Source organism: Osmia lignaria, chromosome 16 (assembly GCF_051020975.1).
Source record: "Osmia lignaria lignaria isolate PbOS001 chromosome 16, iyOsmLign1, whole genome shotgun sequence".
Taxonomy (NCBI): Eukaryota; Metazoa; Arthropoda; class Insecta; order Hymenoptera; family Megachilidae; genus Osmia; species Osmia lignaria.
The window spans coordinates 1496683-1521892 of NC_135047.1; the positions used below are offsets into that span (position 1 = coordinate 1496683).

General features: G+C 42.5%; 1 protein-coding gene across 2 annotated transcripts in view; it reads right to left on the reverse strand.

The window, feature by feature from the left end:
- Positions 1–25210, reverse strand: part of Sema1a (semaphorin 1a) — a 145495-nt gene that overhangs the window by 106208 nt on the left and 14077 nt on the right. The window contains exons 2-3 of one of the 2 annotated variants that reach the window (XM_034317200.2): positions 9684–10509; positions 9314–9490 (exon numbers count right to left, since the gene is read on the reverse strand). In XM_034317200.2, the coding sequence (XP_034173091.1) occupies positions 9314–9440 (127 nt within the window). In that variant the 5' untranslated portion in view covers positions 9441–9490; positions 9684–10509. Of the gene's footprint in view, positions 1–9313; positions 10510–25210 lie in introns of both variants that reach the window. The other variant, XM_034317201.2, reaches the window with a different exon arrangement.

Consider the following 25210-nt stretch of genomic DNA (forward strand, 5'->3'; position numbering starts at 1 on the left):
AGGATTTTGACTTCGCCAGTTTCGAGGAAGATTGTGTGTTCAGTTGGCTAAGAACACCGATTGTTTTCATTGCTATATTACTCGATCGTTTAATTTCGATTTTTATTAAACATTTCCCCTAGAAATAATTATTCAATCATGAAAATCCATGATCTATATTTAATTTTTGAAATGCGGATTGTCTCCAAGTGAAACTAAATTCACCGGTAATTTGACAGGTGACTGACAAGGCTAATTAAATTACTTCGTCAATGGTACAAATAATATTGTTAAAGGTCAACAAAAGTACAGAATAGATATATTTTACTCCAATTTCGGTAGAAACCTCGAAACTCGACCGAACGAGATATTTTTTTCTGATACTTAAAATATTCTTTGCTCGAGTAGTTGAGGAAAAAATCCTATGGTAAAGGGTTGAATAACGTCTTCGTACACGATCGAGTTTCCCTCGGAACGCGATAAACTAATTCGATATCTGGTTGCGCGTCTTTTTCCTCGCCAACTCTCGTTTTACGTGCCTTTTGTCTGCTCCAGCAGAGATGCACGCGAGAGAACGGTCGATCGTACGTGTATCGGACATCTCAAGCCACGATATTAGGAGAAAGCAGCATCGATGGTAGACGGAGCGAACGAGAGGGACGATAAGAGAGAAGAAATGCAGACACACGCTCGCATACAAACACATCGAAAAGAAGAAGAAGAAGAAGAAAAAGAAGGGGTGGTATGAACAGAGAGAGAGAAAGTCGTTTCCGAGAGCCAACGGTGGCCGACTCCAAGTACCCTCCGGACACCCTCCATTTGTCCCTAGCATTCCCTCCCTTGGCCTTCCGCTATCTCACCACTGACGCATCATCCTGCAGAACAGAAGGGAGACGAAGAAAGGGACGGAGAAAGGACGATCGATCTTCCATGGATGCCATTCGTACCTAGGACCGATTGAAAAGCTTCTGATTCGTGACTCGAGGCGAGAAATCCTGATTCGGTTAACGGCGGCTGGCACGCTCGACATCAGCTACGAAGCTGATTTTTAAATGCTCCACTAGGACTTTCCTCGTTACCAAAGCAATTTGTAATTCTTCTCGAACAAATTTCTACTAGGAATCGTGAAAAACCCACTAGGAGGCTGACAATTTCACGTGTTCCGAACTACGTGACGTGGAAAAGGTAACGCGAGAAACATGAGAGGGAAACGAAACGTAGCTTCAACTCGATTTAGAAATGATCGGATGGAAAATAAAGCGGTTTAGAGGAACGCTTGTCGGATGACCCCGTTTTCTTCCCTTTCATCCGGTTATTTATGTATCTTTCAATTTTCAACGATACAAAATTTAAGACCTTGCTCATCCTTGTTACCTACCTTTTATCGCGGTATTCGCTACAATCAAAAAAGTAAAAAAAAAAAAATAAAAGATAAGAAATTCTTGAATATTTTTTCGACATCCACTACCGATGATGACCGTCGGTCATAAATCGAAGGATCGTCTCTGGAGTATCGTTCAAGATTACGTCGTGGGTTGTCGAGCGAATCGAGGAGGAAATTAATAACAGGAGCTGTATGCGTATGTACGAAACTGGCTATCCTGGAGAAGGATCGTGTACACAGAACTCGTGAGTAGACAGGATACGCGACACGGTGTCGCATCCTGTGGGATACTCGAGAGACCGATCGATCTCGCAGGACACGAGTCACTGCTCTGCGGCAATGACCGCTGGACAGCCTCGACCATATTTTACTTCACTGATAATCGTTATCAACGAAACCTGACAGAACTTTTTATTCGATTACGATCGAAATTTATAGAAAAAGTATTGTATAATCTGTATCTATATTTTACTATAACGATTTTTGGAAAAACAAACCTCTGTATTATACAAGGATTACGCGTACTTAACGAGCTAATCTTTGGGAAATGAGGTAATTTTGAAAATCGCTAAAAGTTTCTTTCAAATGCAATTATCTATGGTGTTACATAATTCTGGCAATTATTCCCCAACGTATGCGGCATTCGAACAGGCTCATTTTAGAGGATCTCTTAAATTTACGACAAACCGGGGAACGATTTTCGGCGCTGTCGAAGTTAATTACCGTAATACGCGGGTTGCGGTTTTCTATGAAATTTCCATGAAATTCGCAGACCAAGACTACCCATGGAGCGCGCACAGCAAGCTCTTTCCGGGTTAATGGGAGAGTTCCATTAACGGTCCGTAGGAAATCGTAATGGAAAAATTATTATCCAATAAATACCTTCCTACCGAGCATAATTTTACCTTGTGTGAGACACGGGGTTAACGACGATATCATTCAACTACGTAACCAAAATGTTCCCTCAAAATTTACCAATTTAACCGTTCAATAACCTCTTAAAACCGCTTCCATTCCCTAATTAACGTATAAATAGAAAAAATTCGATAAGCCCTTTCGATTTCAAGACAAAAACTCGAAAAATCTGTTCAACGAATTTTCCTCTACCCAGCCTTGCTTCGATGAGATGCACCACGATTTGACTTGGAGGAGAGAAACGTATTTGTAGGGCGGTTGGTTCGATGCGGGAATAAAATTCATCGATCGAACGGTAGACGACGATAATCGTCGTTATTTCGCGTAAACTTTTCACCTAGCGACCGATGGAAAAGCTTTTAAAGATCTTTTAACGATATCTTCGAAGAGGGAGTACGAAAGGGAAGTTGGATAGAAAGAAGGAAGAGGAAAAGGCGGTGGACAGTGCGCGGCGAAGGGAAAAGCATCGAACCGACTAGACAGAAGCTGCAAGTTTAGAAACGCAATGGAAAGAGAAACGAGACGAGATGGAAGGTGGACCAGCCACTCGTATTGATCCACCAGATACGCTCGATTAAACCGCAAATTGCTACGGATTGGCGTAAGTTACAACCTACTGAGACTACTAATACCAAGCACCGTGCTTTCGCGATGCAGACCGGAAGTTGCCTGATAACCACGCTGTCTGAGGTTCGACCGGTCCTCACAAACAGGACGCTATTCGACCATTCCTCCTTTTCAAAGATTCGATCTGCCTGTTTGCGTGCCTCTCGATACGCTTCAAACTACAAGATTTTAATCACCAAAAAGATTATATCATCGCCAGAAATCTCCGGGTACTTTGAAGAAAAACCGTGTACAATCCCGCAAGAAGGTCGCACGGTCAATGAAAAATTCACTTCGAAACTCGATTAAGAACGAGTCGAGCAAAAGTCTGCGAAACTAAAGAAGCGTGTCAACCGATCTGTATATCCCGCTGCACAAGCGGAAAGAGAAAAGGCAACGGCGAGCGTACATTCAGCAATTACGTCAGAGAAAAATCGCGAGGAAAAATCAACAATGGAGAAAAACCAGTGTAATCGAGTTTGCGAAACTTGTTCTCCAAGCGACGAGATGTCACGTACGTTTTTCTCCATTTTCCTCTTTTTTTTCTTTCTTTCTTCCTTCTATCTTTTCTACTTAGTTTCTCTCTACTCTTAATCTTTCCAATTTCATCCTCGATGGCATCGTTTCGCCTTCCTCTTAATACCTCCACACGCTCTAATTCGTTGCAAAGAAACGCGAAAGATGCATCCGGTACGTTTATTCGCCGAGAAATTTTTTTCCCCCCTCCCCCCGATCTTTGATGGACTGAATCGATTCGAAGCGATGCTGATTCAATTTGAAAACGTCGATTCTTTCGCGGCAAACTCCCTTTGCCACGTAAGTTCCAGAGATACGTTTTCTCTTGCTCCGACGATGCAATTCGCTTCATCGAGTTTTCCGTATCGCGGATATTTTCTAGAGAAACAACAACCTGATAATCCCCGTACGAGAATCGACTCTATAAACGATCGATGAAGAAGACTTGTTTACGACATAAACCATACTTTGCTGTTCCACCACATTACGCGGTAAACAACGGAATAAATTCGTGGGGTAAAAGTGTGAAACGCCTGCAATTCGACACTTTTTCAAATTTTACTGTCGTGTTTCTTAAGAACGAAACGGAATCGAGTATTCTGTAATAGTAGCAATGCATCTTACATCAATTACGTCTTTTTATTTCACTGAGATATTGTTCTATTTACTTGGAGGGTGGTTAGATTTGATTGGCGAGTGCGCAGCGACCTTCGCATTAAACTAGACCGTACTACTAATGGCCCTTTCGTTCCACCCCGTTCGAGGGTGAGTTTCTCTCCCCAGGACTACGGCAGCCTCTACCCTGCTGCTACTGCTGCTTTTGAACCCAAATTGATTGGACTGTGAATCGTCCGGTTTGAATTATTCATACTTATCCGTCGATAAACCAATTTCTGTAGCGGACAAATCGAGGAGGAAAAGATCGGGTCGTCGCATCGTGCGACGCACGGACGACCAGCGTCGAGGAAAGAGCAGAATATGATGAATGTCAACGACGGTCGAATGAAAAGAAGAAAAAAAAAAGGAGGCAAGTTTTAACCCCTTGTTTTATCGCGTCCAAATGCGGCAGGGTAAATCAAATTTTAATTTAAACTCTGAATATACAGAATAAAGGGTGATGAAATAAAGCGATCGAAAGCAAAGACAGGTCAGTTAACTTTTGCGAAGGTGAGGATCATCGGACGATCCACGACACCATTTAATTTTATCATTCGATCCAATGACGCGGAAGATGGCTTCGAGAAGGAAAATAGACGGCTTTTCACAGCTCCTCCTATAGCTTTATCGTGCGACGATGACTCGATGCGTCATAGGAGAAAGAAAGAAAAACGAACTACGTTAACCGTCTCGTTAAACTCCTTTCCCGGGTTCCCTGGTTATCGACACTCCGTCGCCTTCCAGACGGGGGCCTTTTAATTTGTAGGTTAAGGACACGCGAATAATTAGGCACGAGCCATCGCTTCCGATCTAATTACCACCGGTACGATAAAACGAGCTCCATGCAGCGGTAATAGAATCGAGAGGACGAGCTCGAAACGGACGAGGAAATTATATTAACGCGTCGAAACTGTTCAGAAGTTCGTTTTGGAGGGATCGCCGCGTCGGGGCGGGCGACGAGTCGATACAACTTTTCCCGATCACCTTCGAGTCTTGATATTAAAAAAGAATCGGTCGAGAGGATAATAAAATCGGCAACTAATCGTGCCGGGCGAAGAATCGTTGAGAAACGACGCGAAAGCAATTCCATTCCAAGTTTTCGCGAAGGCAATCGCCTACCTCGAGTCAACACCGACGATAAGGGGACACTTTTGCCTTGTACACTCGAACGAAGAAAACCGCTTCCTTTCCCCGACCGAGCCTGCCGCTTTTGACCTTTTGCTTTTTCCCCGGGATCGAGTATAGCGAAAGGGGGAATCTCAACTCGACAAAAGATTCATGAACCCCTCTCGGCAATGCCAGTACGCTACTTATTCTATCGTCGAGTACACCACTCGAGGTTCACAAAAAATGCGGGAGCGGTATGTACACGCGAACGATCCTCAAAGAGAAATCTTAAAAAGGGCCGACCCGGCTACCCCTCGTCTCCTATCGAATCAATCATTTCCAGCCTCGCGAGCTTCTACACCTACGCCAATTGTTTGGCATTAATACTTGCTGGATTCGCGTTATTCAGCCTGTATTAAAATTCCATCTATAAGGGAGGGCTTTCGTGTAACCAGACGTCGATTCATCCACGATGGGGTGTACATTGTACATGGGGAGTGCCTACTTCTTTAAATGCCACCAGTTTGTTATCACCCACTCGTAAATGTTTGAAGAAGAATCGAATAAAGGAAATACGACAATTTTTGCAAACGTACCGCAAAGGGTAATGATCTTTGCTTTCCCCTATTCTCTATTTGTTTATCGAGGAGCAGCCAGGTGAAGGTTTCAAAAGTAGAATAACGTTTCACGGGTTCTCAGGCAGGTGGCAGAGTCAATTGACACGATTCCCAGTAATTTTAGCCAGTGGTTAGAACCGAGGTCGGTCAGGTTATACGTGCCGGGGTCGCGTACACAGTGCTGCTGAAACTAATCATAATGTATCCTCATCGGTCGAAGGGGAGGGTCGCGCTGTGATTGGTCCGCTGCGGTATTCCTCGCTGCCAGATAAAGTTACCGTAATATGGATTAACTGGCCGCTACAGCCCATATTCCGATCCGACGCTCGCATTCGGCTGCAATGTAGTAATGAACTGGTAACCGGTGCTATTATCAACCGCACCGAATCCCGCACGATGTCTTTTAATACCGCGATGCTCGCATAAACGCGTAAACGATGTATCGGCCGATCGATCAAGCAATGTAACGCGAGTGCATCCGGCGGACCAGTTGGAAATCCATCGTCTCGTTGGGCAATAGCAGTAGCCATATCCCGCGACGGCATTACTTTTCCAAATACCTGACTAATTAAGAAATTGTCAAATTCACGATGCAATCACCCGTGATATAAGTGACAGAGGGGTGAACGCGTTAATTAAAATTCCATCTCCTGTCGAATTATTTGCGTGCCAAAGATGACTTTGATTTTTGTCTCGTTGGTCGATAACGTTTCTTACAAACATTACCATTCTGTTCGCTACAGCCCCGATATATATATATATACATTCCTGTCGCGTACGTGGGAGGGGCACGTGAATTTCATCGTTAAAACGGTTCAGCCACGCCGAAAAATCTCGTGCTCCATCGCGAGCGAACGTCAACCGATCGATCGGCATCGTTACGCTTATTTATCGCCAAGGGTCGTGATTTACATTTTGAGAAGGTTAACCCTTTGAGGTCGTACTCGCCCAAGGCATGAATACCCTGCTGGTTGGAATGATTTTGCACGGAACTCGGCTAATTATAAATTCGTGATAAAGGAAAATTAATGTTGACTCGGACTAACAAATGTTCAGAACGGTATCGTGACGTATAATAGTACATGGCGTACTCTCGCGATCCTTCGAATATCATCGAGTTTTGACGTTTTAATTTTCGTGATTAATATTCGATTTTCATCCATCGATCATATTTCTCTCTTTCGATTTACATAAACGAGCAAATTTATTATATCTTTCCGGACCGTTGGCCTGGTCACGTAAAAACCATCGACGAACGGCGATATTTCAAACGAATTCGACGTCGAATCGTGTACTTCATGAGTGGCGTTGACGATCGTCCACGTACTGACTTTCAGTTGAAAAAAAAAAAAAAAAAATAAAAAAAATACCTAAAATATCTGCGAGCTTTTCGAACATCGTAAATCAAGCGTCGAATAGCGCGGCGCCAGCGGGGACGCGACGAGTTTAAAAATCGAAACCGCGGCGCCGAGCGGAACGCGTTCGAGCTCGAAATCGGCCATCTCGACGAGCGTTACTTGTTACGGATAAAAGGGAAATCGTTGGCCTGAAACCGTCGCCGTTCCAATCTTCGATCGATCGATTACAGCGCGGAAGCATTCGCGTGCACGAAAGCTGATTTGGGATAAAGACTGATAATCGGTAAAATGAAAAAGTTTCTCAGCGTGTGACTACTGACGTTGATAAAGCAACGAGTTACAGCATCGAGAAACAAATAGCAAATTATTGTGAAAGTTTTAACGATCGTTTTGCGAACATCACACAAGAGAAGTGGAAATGAAAAGGTTAAAACGAGTGACTCTCCGAGAGCCAGCGTAAAGAGGATTTAATTGGCAGGTAATTGGCTAACGATATTGCCGTATCTCTCCAAGTCCGGACCAAATAAAAGTAAGCGTTAGCGGGCGGTGGAATCGCAATAAACAACCGTGGAAAATGCACCGTCAGCAAAGAGAAGGGAAAAGTCTCCCTCCCTCTGTCTCGTGGCGATATGCCCCCCATAACGGCAATATGCATTTCCCGGTGATTACAATTTCGACTCTGCACCGTGGTGGTTTTCCCTGCCGTAGAATTAGCAGAAATTCTGGCTCGGTGAGCAAAACAGTACCGTTCCCGCAACGGCACTGGCGTATTAATAACACGTGCTTCGTGTAATTTCAATTTTATGTCACGACTCCTGTTTCCACCGATATTGGAAAATAATATAGAAACGAAATTTGTAATTACCTAATCATCTACCTAAATGTCTACACCTCGTTAAAATATCATTAATATTTCTTACACAGGTGGTGCTTCTTGTCCATATTTTTCATACTTTTCTGTTTTTATCAGAACGTCTTGAAAATAGAAAGAACGCGTTTGAACAGCTGAAAATTCCATAGGTGAAGTAGAATACCGGAGAGAGAAACGCTTAGCGAGTAGGCCCTAGTCTATCATTCGATCCTCTCGAGTCACGAAGCTTTTTACACGGCGAGCACACTATGTGTGTCACGAGGCATGCGATGGAACGATGCACTCGCTTCGTGGCAATTTATTTCGCTAAAATATCCAAGCATCGCCAGAAAGAATGATGGATGTTGGGCCGGGGCTACGAAACGCGCAGGGTGCCGTTAAGGTCGAGTGGCACGAATGTGGGCCACTTTGTACCCATTCGCGATTCTCCTCTTCTCGATACACCACGGCCTTGACAACAGCGCATCGTATCAGCGAAATCTTTCGCAATCCCTCCCATCCAAGATACCACCGATCAATCGTTAATTCTCTCATCGCGTCGGTACATTTTAATTTGTCACGCTCCGACTAGCGTTTCTTTTAGCAGACAAAGGAAAACGAGAGGCAACGTAATTAACGCGTCGACTACCACGGGAGTCGTTAAAGATTGATTTGTAGCGAGCAAGTGCTTCAAAATATTTACTGCCTTTACATTCCAACGCGGATCGCGAACCATAGATAATCGATACGCGTTTGCGAAACGCGAAGCTCGAGTTTTTCCACGAAGCTCGATTTAATCATTTAAACGGGACACAGTATGGTCGATAGCTTTATATATTCTTTCCTAGTATCGATGTAAGGGGAAGTTGTCTCTTATTAGGGTTTACAGTCACCAAGTTGCACACATAGCTCCCCTAAGGGTGAAATAATATCGAGCGGGGGGAAGGTCCATGACCCTGCACCCCGTGCAACTTCCGTTCCACATTGTTCTTCGAATATTCCAGCAGTGTTAAGCGAGAAAATAGAAAAGTAGAATGGTACTCTATCTTGTGAATAATTTCTACCCTTATCTAATCGACGAGTACCGTTCGCGATCGATCCATAAAACGAGAATAAACGTTTCTAAATAAAGACTCGAGTAGAATAAGTGTCTCGTTAATCTATATATACTCTGTACGTTGAAAAGTTTCGAGCAGAGATTCGCGGTTGTTATGTTTCTGCCAGCATCGCTCGGCCGTCGACCTTGTTTCGCGGACAAGAAACACCACGCAACAGACCCAAGAGGTATGTAGCATCATGCAATGAATAAACATGTTACACTCACCCAGCTGGACGTACATCTTCGGCCTGATGTTTTCCTGCCACGCTGCAAGTACGAGGCTGACGGTGGCGACGACGCACCAGCAGGATAACACCGGGTGCATCCTCGTATCCAAGATGGTACGCCTCATCTTCTCTCAGCTGGTTCGAGCGACGCCGAAAACGTGCCAGGATTCGTAGTCTTCTCCGAGAGCGGATCACGCAAAGAAAGAACCTCGGGTTAACTCCACGAAATAATCGCACCAATCACCGGCACTCTTTATTTTTTATTTCTATTTTTATTCCCCGTCAAGCACAGACCTCGACGTGAAAACGGAAGGAGAAAGGACGTGTTTCTATCACACTCTCTTTTCCCTCCCTATCGCTCCACTCACTGCAGTAGAACGTGCGAGGGTGCCGCAGTCACGTGCAGCGTGTTCCTCGTCGTTGTCGCAGTCGTTCTCCTCCAGCTCTGCTCACGCATGTTTCCTTGCGGACAACCGGCTTCCTGACCGCGCACATCCACGGCACCGAAGCTGGCGTGCGGGCACGCACCTCGACGTGTTCGAAAACCCGGCGAAAAGAAGCGGAAGAAAAAAGCGGCGAACGTTGGAAGCGAGAGAGAAAACGCGTGTCTCTACGTGGGAGTATATACGCGTAAGAGGTAGGACAACGACTCGGCGAACACGTGTACGTACGTGAAAACGTGTGTGTGCATGCGTGTGTCTCTCTCTCTCTCGATACACTGTAACAGTCTCACTTGTCCGATAAAGGGACCACGCAAACGACACGACCCGCACCCAAGGACGGTCGCCGATACACTGGCGGCGCGCAGCACCCCGACAGGTGACGCGTCCCCCCACCAGACTGCGCGCCAGTCGCCGCACGGAGAGTCGTAGCGCGCAATCGCGATTCACGCACGTATATCGGGAACAGGACCGCGGCGAGTCGCGTGTGCGTACCACTTGCGCGCCTCTGGTACACGCACACCTACGTATATCTCTTATGCACGTGGATTGGAGCAAGAGGCGCCGCCGGTACGAGGGATAAGGGCCACTGGATGGAAAAAGGGGAAGGAAATCGAGAGGAGAGAAGGGACGCGGTACACGCAGGAGACACCGGGCAAGCGTCGATTTTCAACCCCGCCACCCCCGCGACACGATCACGCCGACGTCCTCGGCGTCGTTGGTATCTCGTCGATTCTACTGCAGCGCCGCCAATCTGCAACGAGAAAAAGGGATGCTAGAGTTCGTTATTTGTTCGAGGAACAATAGATTTTTTTTTGTTTTTTTTTTTTCGAAAACGGCGTCGACCATCGATTAACTCTTTGAAGCTAAAAATGTCCGACCTTTTTGATACGTAAATATGAATGATGGAATGTTTTTTGTACCAGCTCGAGAAATTAAAATTACTTGACACAGAGGTTTACGGTCAGACCCGTCTACTTCAACAGCTCACTGTGTTCACCAATGGGTTTTAATCGATACCATTGATTAATGGGTGGGGCTGTTTATGTCTTAATTAAGTCATTCATTCATTAAATATTCTTTTCAACTTTCTATTTCTCTATTAATTAAAATGAACTTAATTTGTTATATTTTATAAGAATAAAATTTCTGTGCAACATGGGTCTTTTTATTGTTTAAAATTCCGTGCCTCAAAGAGTTGAAGAACTAACGATCGTTTCTTATTAAGGGAACACAAAGGACTTGCAGTCGTACGAAAGGATAGATTATGAATGCGGTATTCGAATGTAAGCAAAACATGAAACGTAACGTTGCTTGCTCTTTCTTCGGATCGTTCGGTGATATGTACACGTTTCTTGACCCGAATTTCAGTGGAATTTCAATTTGCACTAGCATGGATTTTAGCACGCTTTATTTGCGCAAGGGCGCTGAGAGAGCGTAATAAACGTGTGGCTAACGATCACCTCGTTACGTTCCTCTCGTATACAAAGTTTTGCGAATGTTCGCGGAAAGATGACCTCCCTCCCGTTGGGTAACATCAAAACGCCGTGTTTATTTAATAAAGGCTCCCATCGACGTTCCTACGCGCTGATGATTTCCATCGGCGTTTTCATTTCAGAGGGAAAAAAGATTATCCGGTGCAATCAAGCCGCGTTTAAATTATTCCTTCGCGCACGGTAAAATTATCAAATACCATGGGGATCGGTCGAGACACGTGAAATTTTACGCCACGCTAAATAAACGATCGCTAATATTTTTAACGATTATTACGATCGTGAAAAATGTTGCGCTGCGCGTAACGTACGATCAATTTGAATGAAAATTCTGTATTTTTATTTTCAGTAACCGACAGTAACTGTGCCATTCGTTGAACAACGTAAAACCTTTATTAAAAAATGTATACGAAACATCAAAGACAAATGTGTGTAATTTAGAATCACGAACTTTATAGTTATATTTCTTTCACTTACGTTTTCAAATGGAACTTTTGAATGGAAATAAAAGGAAACGCCGCTACAGGACAATCAATTTTGTGCCAACGATACGAATGAAAAATCATGGTCGATTTTTCCACAGAAAGTTTGGAACCAGCGACAGGATAACGACGTTATCCGAACACCGGTGGTGCCTGTTCGGCAAATTTTCCCTGTAGTTATCTGTATGCGGCAGTCGTTGCGACGTCGCCGACGTTGACGGTGTTCATTAATTTGCTGAATTAAAAGTAGCCAGAGCGTACATCGAACCCCTAATTCCTAGGCGCATGATTGGTCGTGTGCGAGTAACCGGGAGTGCATCGTGGCCAGATTTCGACGCGTTTGTACGATGCCAACCCTATCTACAAATACGTGTGCATCGCGTATATGTGTACGATCCTTTGCTACGTGCTCGCCTTTAAACGTTATTCGGTTGGAACGGTCAGCGATGCGAGAGAATAATGGACAATCGGACGCGACCAATGAAATATTAACGAAAACAAAAAGGAGGACGGGAAGCTTTTGCTGACGGCCGAGTAACCGTAACGACTTCTCGTTATAACTTCACTGTACATTTTCTGCAGATAAAAAAACTTAATCCCCCATGGCTGTCTCTCGTAATCTCCTGATATCACGTACACCATCAGTCAAAAGTATGAAATCTTTTTCGAAATCCATTTTACAACACACAATAGATGAAATAGCGTGGGGGCAACCAATTTCTTGCAGGAACTTGGTGTAAAGAATAATTGATATAAAACACATAGAGCGGGGTCGGTAGTGTGGGAGTTACAAGCGGACTATCGCGCCCCAGGCGCGTTGGGCCTCTTTCCCGTGATGGCCGCAAGGTGTCGCACGTGTAACTCTATCCTTTCTCGCAAGCGGTCCGTCACGGGCCTAGAACCCACTGATGAGTTTAGTAGACGGTTCCCGAGACGAAATCATTTTTTCGCCGGCATTCTACAGTAGTAACGGGTCAAATATCTCAAAACATTGAATAGATATTAACATAAATTTTGGATATGTAATGAAAAATGATATTTGGAATAGACGTGTATAATAAAGACTAACGTTTCGATACCTTCAAGTGATCTTACTGATTTAAAATACTCCCTTTGTAATTACGTGCTTGTTCGTTTTCTTAATCTTTCATTTGATCTTTTTTTTAGTAATATTGATCGTTACTTAGCAATTTTATGAAACACATTCGTCAAAATTTATAATTTAAGTTGAAAACAGACGGGGTCGATTGTAACATTAGCAGCTGGGGTCGGTTATAAAGTTTTTAATGATCAAGCAGATAAAGAATGTTACTTTCTTCTTTAAATGGAACCTTACACCGTGAATATACCAAATGAAAAATGGGTGCAATTTATTGAATGTAAGCATTAGGCCCAGGAAGCCAAAATGATTCCTATATTTACTACGATTACGATATCAAATAATTGGTTACAAATTTAAATTTATTTCGTTTATTATTTAAATTTTAGTTTTGTACAGTTAAATTTGTGTTACAACCGACCCGCTTTCTCCGGTCTCCATGTTTTATTAATAACTTGGATAATGTCAGGTAACTATACATATAAGATTTTGATATGAAGAGTTTTGTTGTAATTGTAACAGTTTTTTTAACCGTGTTTTAAAGAGGATGTGTTACTTTCCGCCCCCAGTTTACCCCCGCGTATTAGTAACCAATTTTCCAAGCTCTTCGGTAAAACGATTCGAACGCGTGTCGTTGAATCGTTCGGGCGCGAATTGGAAGAGGCGAAGCACACTTTACATGCCACGTCGAACAAGCTTTTATTTCTCGACGGTTTTTATTTAAAAGCCGTGCAGCATACGCTAGACCGATCAAAGAAGATACAAGAAGGAAGAAAGAAAGGAAGACTTTCCCCGAAGGTGGTTAGGAAAGGGTGTGCTTCAAGGATCCCGTCGAAGGGTGCGATAGATACACTTGCAAAATCGTCCCACGAGACCGACATGTCTCTGTCCAAGTCGAAGTTTCTTCCGTTACGCTTTCCATGAAAGCATCGGTGACAAGGGCGAAAGACAAGGGATGAAACCGATCGATAATTGAACGAGCGAAGAAATCTTGATGGAAAAAAATGCAATTACGTTCAATAGGATAAACGAAGACAAAGCGTCGACGAAAGAAAGAATTTTTGGTTCTCCGTAAATCCAATTTAGCTACGAATTAGTAATACAGAGACTCCATTATCCGAACTAATTGACCACCACCAGTGCGCGAACTGGAACGCTCATGCATTTTTGAGAACACGTATTATCATGATGGAAACGAGAAACAATAAAATTAACCAGCGACTTCGTCTGATTTATGGATCTTACATTATTCAGGTGCTAAATCAAATAAATCCCTTTCGGATCCCATCATCCTAATAATAATTTCAAAAGACTTTTGCAAGACGCAATTCTAAGTTGATTCTCGTTTAAGGTGGATTCCTTGAAAGTTGCGCGCCGGAATTCCTATCGAATCGGTCGAGATTAATCCGCGTTTCTATCGTTGGCATAGGAAATGTAGGTTAAAAAAGTAAAAACCCATAAAATCGTCCTGGGGGAGTGCTTTCGTAAGAGTCGATTTTCGGCAGGGCGAACACATCCACACATATTCGCGGATAGAGTAGTAGTTATAGGAGGCAAGGGAAAGAGAGTGCAGGCAGTCTGTCGGTGTTCCCAGAAAAGGAAGGGCAGTTGGGAGGAGAGGAGAAGGAAGTAGGGGATCGATAGCCGAACAACGGGGAAAATCCCGATGGAGAACGCGTGGAAAACGCGGATACGTTGCTCTGGCACTCGTCACGAACCGATGAGAGAGGGCAAAAGTCGTGGCAGCCGGTCGACCGATCGAAGGGCGTGGAACAAAACCCAATTAAGTCCGTCCAAGTCCAACTTCCGCCAGGCCGTTACATGAAAAACATTTTCTGGGTGAAACTGGTTAGGCCATTTAAGCTGAGTTCGCGTATACCCGCGTCCAGCTACCCTCGTTGAATACCGGCTTAAAACGAGCGAAAAAAAAAAAGAAAAAAGGAAGGAACGAAACAAAACAAAAAGGAAAAAATCTGGCACCGGAAAAACGTTTTCTGGATGGTTAGGCTCGTTCGAAACCTACGGAACGGAGTTCGCGTACCACTGGAGAATCCAACGTGGAAAAAGGAAATAGAAAAAAGGAAAAAGGTCGAGTCAGACTGAAAAATCTATTGTTTCGATCCAACTGTGTGAAACATTTAAACGGAATTAAAATTCCACGTTTTCTTGTTCTTTGTTCCAACATCGAAAGCCCTCTTTTACCTTCTATAATATTTCAATTATCGTTCGACAGCACGTTCAGAGAGAACCACTGCCACGGGAATTTATGCAGCATTTATATGTAAAATACATTCAGCGTGAATTATAAGCGTCCAATGGTCGTTTAAAATTTCCACGAAAATGTGTTTAACCGATCGAGGACGAAATGTACAAGTAGGTTAACAAATTTTGAATTTTGATCGAGTCTTTCAGAGATATCGTTGCAACGAACAACAGATATTATTGGGGTACCACGGATTGTACTAGCAAGATAGACGATCCGTCAAAGCATCGTGAAAGCTTGTTTAACGTTGTACAATATTTACGCCGTTTTACTTATTGTCAAATATGTATGTTCCAGCAAAACGTATGAAAGCTTTTCTCCACGGAGTATATAACAGTGACCCAGAAGAAAGGGATCCGCCGCGAGATGTGCAAAGAGCTCCGCACGCTCGTTTTCGACCGCACAAACGGTAAAGTAATCTCCCCTGTCACCTGTCGCTCTTCGACAAAATAGTTGATGAATCTTCGCTACGCGGAGCGGTTTTTATCGCCGGTATCCTCGGGGGATCCGGGCTAGGTATTCCTCCTGCTGCCCTTTTTCATTTCTCTCCCTCGTCATTGCGCTCCAAGGGTTCGACCTTCGATTAAAACGTGTCGATCCGAAGCGTTTTCGACGCTGAACCAGCCAATAGAATATTCCGCACGGATCCGTCTAACGTGACCGAGAAATACTTTCACGATAATATTTGTTGCATTAATACTCCGACTAATGGAGTGCATATTAATTCGAACAACACCGTAGCGATAAACAGAGTTTATTGATGGCCGAGTAGAAAAGCTTCGACGATCGGTAAAACGAACTTTTCTCAAGCTTGTAATCAATCAACGAAAGACGGTGATAGATCGATCCCGATCTAGTTTATCGTACGCGTGAACTTCGAAACGCATCGAGTAAAGAAAGACAATGAACTGTCGAACGATGGAAAGACAGGAAGACGAACGGACTGCTGCTCGATAAATTAGATAAAAGCTTGAGAGTAAGTTGAACCGCTTCGAGTATGCGTTGCGTGGAAACTTTTTCGTAGCATAACTACGACAAAGGATGAAAGTGGAAAAAGAAAAGGAAATCTTTCAAGCGCTGGATTCTTTAATAGATTGAAAAACTTTTTTCGCCCCTAAACTTCCTTGTTTCCGCGTAATCGACCGGCCCCCGACTCAAAAGTACACTAATTAAGTCGTTTTGAATTAATCGTTGAGTAACGAGAGACGCTGGTTTTTTGGGTCAAAGTGTTCTTTTTTAAATCAGACTTTTCCTACAGTTCACGGGGACGAAGATTTTCTGTACTTCAAAGATTTTAAAGACTGCGTCATGAAACCTGTGATTTAGCTATAGTAGGTATGAAGAAAAAAAGTTTAAGTAAACGAAGAAACGAGGGCAAACGAAACTTTTCTTTCAGCAACTTTAATGTTTTTAGGACGAACAGGAAATCTGAGTTAGTTACAGCTACACTGGTGGAATTAATTCTGGATTCTTTGAATAAATATATTCTTTATTTCATATTTCTGCAGAAAATGTATATTCTGCTATGCTAAATTGATACCGTAATATTTTTAATGCAATCTATAACGTTTATACTTAATATTTTCACATGATTTCGTTTGTAAATGTTTTAAAATTTTAATTTTAAAAAATCTAAACTGTGCTGTTATTTTTGTTTTTGCGCCTGGCAACACGAAACGTCGCACAATGTGATTTTCTACCTCCTTTGATATATTGAAATTGTAATTTTTATTGTATATTGAAAGTATGGCTGTAAATGGTCTTTTTATTGATATTCTTATATAAGCAACGCCCTAAAATAAGAAAACAATGATTAGAATATAAAATATAAATGATTATACAGTGTGTCCCGCGTAACTGGAAACACTCCATTATTTCCTAAACTATTAAAGATACAAGAAATTGCTTTTGTCATTGTATGGTAAGAGGGAACAATATTTTAACGTAGACGAATTTCTTTCTGCATTATTATTTTCAAAAATATAATAGCAAAGTTTGGTTTTGTAAATTATTTGATTTTCATTTGTTTTCGAGATATTGCGCTAACAAATTTGGAGATTTTTCGCGGGAAAAATCCACTTCAGTGGAAAATATCAGCAGGGGACCTATTCGCGCGTGAAGTACCGTTTGAAATGGATACCACGGGCGGCCATTGGTACGGCAGGCCCAAACTTCACGCGCGAACAGGACCCATGCTGATATTTTCCACTGAAATGAATTTTTCCCGCGAAAAATCTCCAAATTTGTTAGCGCAATATTTCGAAAACAAATGAAAATCAAATAATTTAAAAAACCAAACTTTGCCATTATATTTTTGAAAATAATAATGCAAAAAAAAATTCGTCTTCGTCAAAATGTTGCCCCCTCTTACCATGCAATGATTACCAAAGCAATTTCTTGTATCTTTAATAGTTTAGGAAATAATGGAGTGTTTCCAGTTACGAAATTTAAGTAAAAATTTAAAAGTGTTCAGAATTAATTCCACTAGTGTATACATCGTTAACAACTTATCGGGTATTTCTATACATTGTAAAGTTACGAATATCCGTAGTTTAATGACACGTCAAAGTAATATAGTAATTGAAAAGCTGTACGAAGTCCTATTCGGGCTGAGAAACACGCATGTAACATATCGTAAAGCCCAACGGAGAGTTATACGTCATGTGTGTACCCTTGCGAAGATAGCCTCCGGATAATCTCCACGTCTATAGTTGCGTTCTGAGATTAGCATGGCCGCTAATTAGTCGGGGTATTACAGATTCGGGCTACTCGAATTGATCCGTCCGGTTTTATAGGTGTTGCCCTCTAAACACGTCAACGCTGCTTGTTACGCCAAATTGGATCCTGTCCTGCTTAAATTCACTCCGTCCTCGTCAATCACATCGACTAAGACGTAAAAATACTACGCCAAGTAATAATCGTTCCACCGAAATAACTCTCCCGTTGTTGCCCATATTTTGTCCATAGAGTAATTAATTCCCTTTTGGTCCGCGTTATCCTCTTAATGCCTGAATTATTAAACGTGATTTCGAAACGAGACAAGGTACGGAGTTTTCGTTGCACAGAAGGTATAATGAAAACTGAAGACAGAATTACCAAGTACCGTGCTGAAGAATATTATCGCGGCTGGTAATTTTTTTAATGAAAGCGTGTAATTAAATGCTGGAAAGGTTTGTTTAACTGGAAGATTTATTCTCGAATAATGGGTTTCGAATCAGTTATCATTTGGAATTACAGTGAATACATTAATCGAGAGTACAAACGAAGAGAAGTTTATTTTCGGATCACCTATCATTCGAAATTGCAACGAGTACACTCATTGAAAATACAAACGAACGGGAATTTATTTTCAAAACACCCATCGCCAGAAATTACAACGAGTACACTCGTTGGAGGTGCAAATGAAGGGAAATAAATTACAAATTTCGAAAGTAACGTCCTGCTATCGTGTGTACACCGAGTTGACGATGAGAGTTAATTAATCAATTTGAAACGAGCAATTTGTTTAAGAACAAAGTGGAAAATGGATCGTTCGAAAGGATCCGAGACACGGTACGGAGCCGAACCCCGTGAAATCCATAAAACAAGCCTGCCATAAGGGAAGAAAAGGGGAAAGAAATCCTTTCTCGAGCGTTAGCGCGTGAGTGGCTCGCGTTCAGACGCGAGTTATGCTCGTGCAAAGTTCGCGCGGCTCTCTGTTCAGAGAGGAATAAGCGAGAAGGAAAGAAAGAAAGAAAGAAGCGGAAAACGAGCATGATTTGCGAGACAGGACAATTTCCGCTCGCGGAAACGTGTAACGCACGGAGAAGTTCTCGAACAGTTTCAAGAGAGATGGCGAGATAGACGAGGCCGAGGAAAGATCGACGAAAAGACTAGAAACGAAAGGAAGTTCGAGAGGTACGGTCGAAGAGGAAGAGGAAGAGGAAGAGGGTCGACTGGCAGGATGCTTGTTCGAGAGGGGAAAAAGCGCGCGTCTTAAAATTCTGAGAAATGGGTTAAGGAAGCTCCTCGAATCCACGGAATATAAATCATTTCCGACGGCAGTAATTCGATTCTCGCGCTTCTTCGAATCCCTCCTTGCTGCTTTTCCTCTTTCCCTTTGCCCCTTTTTTTATTCTCATTTCTACTACTCGACGAGCCAAGGGAATTATTCGACTCGCATCAAATTTCCCCGATTTAGATGAATTTTATGAAAACTATCCGAACCAGTTACTCGATTAATCGGAATTTCCTTGAAATATTCTTAACGATTCGATCCGATAACTTGCCTTTCCGAGAAGATGTAGGTTCTCATCGACGTAATAACTACATCCACGTAAACAGTGATAAATACGTAGAGGTAGCAATCGCCTCGAGGATTCGACGAATCTCGACTATCGATTTGTCCCAGTGACTTCGAAATGTCTTCGCGGAGCTAGAAGCGAAAGGAATTGTAAAACGGGGTGGTAAAGAGAGAAAAGGGATTCGAGGGCGGCAGGGACCGTCGGAAATTTCAATTTGCCCTCGGTGACAAAATGGTTCGGGACGACGTTGCAACGCCACGCGGAATTTCTAACCGCACTTTTCCCTCTACGTGTTCGAACGCGAGAACGAGACGGAGAAAGACGAAAAAAAAAAGGAGAAATTGTGACCACCATGGCATGGTACACGATACACCCATCCACGGTGTTGAATGCACACACATGCATCTCGGTGAACGAAGCATCGGTCGACTTCCGTTGCACCGACTCGAAACTTCGTTACGTCGTTTCCGAGTTCCAACGGTGTTCCCTGGATTTCTACTCGATTTCTCTCCCCCTTTCCATTCCCTCGCCCCATCCCTTTTTCTTCCTTACAAGTACGCTTTTCACCCTCCCCCCTCGATCGCAACACCCCCATCTTCGCATTCCCCTTTCACGCGATCGACTTTCCATTCGAGAAGAAAAAGAATGTTTCCTCCGCGAAGCCGATTCAACCTTTCCAGTCCAAGTGGGGGGGTGGAATTGAATTTTAGCTCCGATACGTTCGAGCGATGATTTGCACGTGCAAATCCGTTTACGACGATTACAATGGCCGCCGCGCCGCGCCGGTAACAGATACGCGGGAACAAAAGGCAACTCTCGTATAAAAGCAAAACTCGTTGCAAGAGATGCTTGATGCAACGTGATTCTCTTTTTCCTTTCCTCTTTCTTTTCCTCCTTTTTCAAACGAGTTTGATCGAATACAATCGCAGATAGTATTAACTTCTCAACTGGATTCTAGAGAGATGCCGCGATTACATGAAATCTTATTGTATCGCTGATTGTAATTTACCAGGAAAACGAGAAAAATTCTTTCTGTTCACCTTCTATTGGAACATGATAACATATCCATTAAACTCGTTCTTTTTACATCGAGACCTGTTTCTTTCCGTGTATAATTACCGTTCGAGAGAATAGAAGAAAAAATAGTACACGGAGCTTAATTTTAAAAGAGGATCATAGCAACCGCGTTTCTAATAAACACAGCCAAGGGTTTGCCAGACCTTTAGCCGTGAATCGAAACTTCCTGCCAACAGCAGAGATTCTCTGTGTTCTATGTCGGTAACAGTCTCGGTAGGAAAAAACGAAGGGAAGCTTACGTGTCGAGTCAGTGGAGAGATAAAAATAGAGAGATGTTCGAAACGAACGACGTCGTTGGCCGGAAACGTTCAATGCAGACTCGATTTTATACGCGCAATGTGGATCTACGTGGCGATATATGAAATGTAGTTAAATTCTTTTTAAAATATAGCTAGTTAAGAACCTTTAATTAGCAGCAAGATTGAAAACTCGCAGATTATCAACAAAATGCTTAACCCTTTGACTGCTGACAAGGGACATTACCCAATCGATACACGCTGATTTTGATGCCCTTTGAGTATGATATAGAACTCGAAAAAATATTGGACACGTATTTTTTTTATCGGCAATCGTCCATGCTGAAGGGGTGAAAAAAATGACAAAAATAGATTATTTTTCAATATATTTTTTAAACAAATAAATTTATCAAAAAAGTGTTCAAAAACACACAAATTCCATTTTGAATTTTTCGCCTACAGCTAATAGTTCCTGAGATATTCAAAAAAATGTTTTGCAACCCCAACTTTGAGGGCTATTTTCACCCCTTCAGCATGGACGATTGCCGATCAAAAAAATACGTGTCAAATATTTTTTTGAGTTCTATATCATACTCAAAGGGCATCAAAATCGGCGTGTGTCGATTGGGTAATGTCCCTTGTGAGTACTCTAGGCTTGAGCGTTCTGTGTTGTAGGAAAGGCCGGAAGAATAAAATGCAACCGAAAACTAGATTAAGATATTTATTTCGCGTGTTATAAAATGATGTCGCTCCTTCGACTGGCGAAGAACAAATGCCCTCAGCTTCCTCGAAACATTCGTTGTAGCCCACCAACGAAACTTTTGAGTTCCGAGAAACTAATTGATCAGGCCTCTTATCAGCTCTTCTTTCACATCGCTTCAACTTCCAACTATTTCGTCCTTCGTTCCACCACAGTGTATTTTTTATTCCATTTCATTTTTTTATATTTTTCAATGTTTTGTCATATCATTATAATGTGATAACACATGGTGTGTAATTAGTAATACGCGTTGATAATTTTTATTTGATTACGATTAGGATATACAAGAAATAATCTATATATGTATACGCAAATATGCGTCCACAGCTTTCACCGGACGCACATGTGCGTCCATAGCTGTGAAAGGGTTAAACAGAATCTTGAAACAAAGACGAATCGTATAAAATCGAATGAATTGCCGACGATCCGTATTTAACAGAAAATCCTTCGTTAACGAGGCTACTATCAAACGTCATCGATCGTTGCACGTTCCCAATGATAACGTTTCGATAAATGCGTGCGAATGTATCGTCGTTTCATGTCGAATTACGTGCGCGTAACCCATATACCAATACGAACAGGAATACGCGTATCACGACTGCAGGAAGATTTATGTCGACCTATCTGCAGGAAATAAAAGCCTGGTCTGGGTATTAAACTTCGATTGGAACGATCAAGTAGGCGGTACGGGGGGTAAAAGAGGGGTACAGGTGGATGATTGTCGGTGACAAATTGACGGAACCGAAAATCAACGAACGTCGATGTGTGGAACGCTAATGCTTCGAAAGGACCAATTTCATCGGAGAAATTTGTAAATCGAACCCTTTCTCCCCCGAAAGATTGATTCGTGCTTACGAATTGATAGATACGTGTTTCGCTTCATTAAGCTCTTCAGGGAGAATTTTTTTTTTATAGTGAAAAGAAAATGAAATATTCATTTTATATTGATAGGAATTCAAAAAGCAAAAATGGGGAGAACAATAAAAATACTCGAAAAACCATAATGTCCACATTTGTGCCCGCTGAGAGTTAATAGTAATTTATAAGTGAAATGATTTCATACAAACTAAATCATAAACTTATCAATGGTGCCCACTTCTCAAGCTGATAAATTTCTATGCTCCAATGAGAACAGTTAGATCTTTGCGAACTTTTCACATCGGTATACATCTGGCTTTTCTGCACATGATCCCGTAAATCGCATGTGTTGCGTAGCAAACTCCTTTTGTATACGTTCACAAATTAGATAATACCATTATACATCTATTTCAATGCTATAATTAATAACACTATATTAATCCCTTCCCATTTGTTTGATTTTTTTACATGTAACGTAACTTCCTAATTAATAACACTATATTAATCCCTTCCCATTTGTTTGATTTTTTTACATGTAACGTAACTTCTTAATTAATAACACTATATTAATCCCTTCCCATTTGTTAGATTTTTTTACAAGTAACGTAACTTCCTTTAGAAATTCGATCGAAAAACTTCTATCAGACTAGGTCATGCGACTCGTCACCCTATCTATAATCTTTTCTTTTCGTCACCTGCTTTTGTAAAATTTTGTAAAATTCATTTATGTACACTAATGGGACTTGTCCCGTCTATTAAAATTAAAATAAAATAAATGTCTACGTATGTGGCCAAGGGCGTCAAGAGGTTAATTTTGGTTATTTAATGCCAAACAAAGAGGGACTATAAAATTGTTTAAATATTACCCTGATCGGGGAACAGACTCGACTGCAAACGCAAAAATATATTTGTCAAACATTTAAAAAACGCGGCAGGTCGTTACAAATAATTGCAGCTTAAATTAATAAAGAGGTGAAACATCAGTGACCAATCGACAACTCGAGTGCACACCAAAAATAAATTGAAATTGAATTCAAAAATTTTCCCTCTCCAGCCACCAGACTATTCCAACGATTTTTCTGATTTATTTAAACAAAATTCGACTATTTTCGACCGATCATTCGTTCGTGTCAAGAACAATATTCCGAGTCGCGGTGTTGTACAAGTGTACGGTGGTAAAATTAGTAGGAAACTTTCCTAAACGTATGAGAAGAAGTTCACAAGCCTCTCTGCACTCCTACCCTCTCTCTCTCTCGTACATTTGCTGTGTTTCCACAGCTATTTACGAACCTTCGAAGCACTTTGCTCGAATTAACCGGGAACACGCCTGGAGCGTAGCGAGAAAAACTTGGCAAGAAAATCCCGATGCATCCCGCAACACGTTACCTCTTAAACTGATCGAAAGTAGGCTCTTTGTTCCCGGTGTCGGATAAATTTTTACGTAACTTCCTGGAGTGACTGGATCTATCTAAAAGCAAGGTTCAGAAACGAACGGGCTTCCATGGAGAAAGGAACGCGTCCGGTCGAAGTCGGAGCGTGGAAAAAGGGCGTAGAGAATATCAGTATGGATGGAGGGTAAGAAAAGTGCATAGGGACGATCGTGAGTCATGGGACACCACATGTGCAACGGGAAGCACAGCTCGAAGGGAGGAGGAAGGACAAAGATATCGGTTCCCGATAAACCACGTTTAGAAATGGGTAAATAGGGGAACTTTTTCTAGTACCAAATTTTTAAACAATCATTCGACTATAAATAATAAAAGACTAAGGTGAGCATCGTGCTGGAGGATCGCGCGAAGCTGATGTACGCTCGGTCACGCGTCACACGGGAGCGCCTTCGAAATTTCTTAACGATGAATTATTCATCCGATCGAAAAAGGACTAGCTGGGGAAATAAAATTCTGGCAGGCAAGAGAATCGTTCCCTCGCTGAAAAGAAGATGATGTTCCTGTGGTCACGAGGAGGAGAGAAATGTTACAAAGGGGCCCCACTCGCGACAGACGGTAGGCGCGGCCCTACGAAACCAAGAAAGAGAAGCCCGTACAGATAGAAGACCAGACCAGACGAAACGAGAGAAGAGAGGTAACGAAGGAGGAGAAAGGAAACGCAGTCCAAGAGGCTGCAAAGCCGACGGTAAGCCGATATAAGCAGAGTCAATTTCCAGCGAGTGTTCGAGCGGGAGGAAAGGATTTTGCTTGCACGACGACGAAAAGGCAATATTCCGTTCCATGGCCGATCGAGAGCTGGTACAACGAAAGGAGGAAGAAGGAGGAAAGAAGCGTGGTAGCAGAAAAGAGGAGGAGGAGGAGGAAGCACTACCTTTGTTCTTCGGGACTTACCTAGATACTTTTCAATAAAGTTACTTGGCACCCACCGGTCGCCACCACCGTCGAAACTTCTTCCTCCATTGGCAGAGAAATCGAAGGAGGGAAACGGTGGACCGTCTCCAAGTATAACGACCGATCGGTTCTGCGATTCTACCTCGACGAGAAGTATTTTCAGAAACGCGTTACGGTTATGCGCGATTTCGTATTCCTTGGATATCCGTGCCAGGATATCATCCGGTCGCGACCATCGAAAACTGCGGTAACAGCTCCTGTTTTCTACGCGATCCCCGCATCAACCCTTAAATATCTCGTTTGATTTCTTTCGAATTAAAGAAATATTTTTTTTGCTGTTTTCGAAACAGCCTGTACAACGTGTGAAAGTTAGATGTATCGAGTGGTAACGAGTGCGGTACCGGACCGCCACAATAGTCGTCTCGAATTCTCCACCGATCTTGCCGTATATCGGAGCATCGGGGATGCAGCTGACACCGAACGATCTCGTATTTCCTCGCAGAGAACGTTGAATATTTAAAAATTGTAATCCGCTGTTGGAGAAGCTGGCGCGATGCCTACGCTC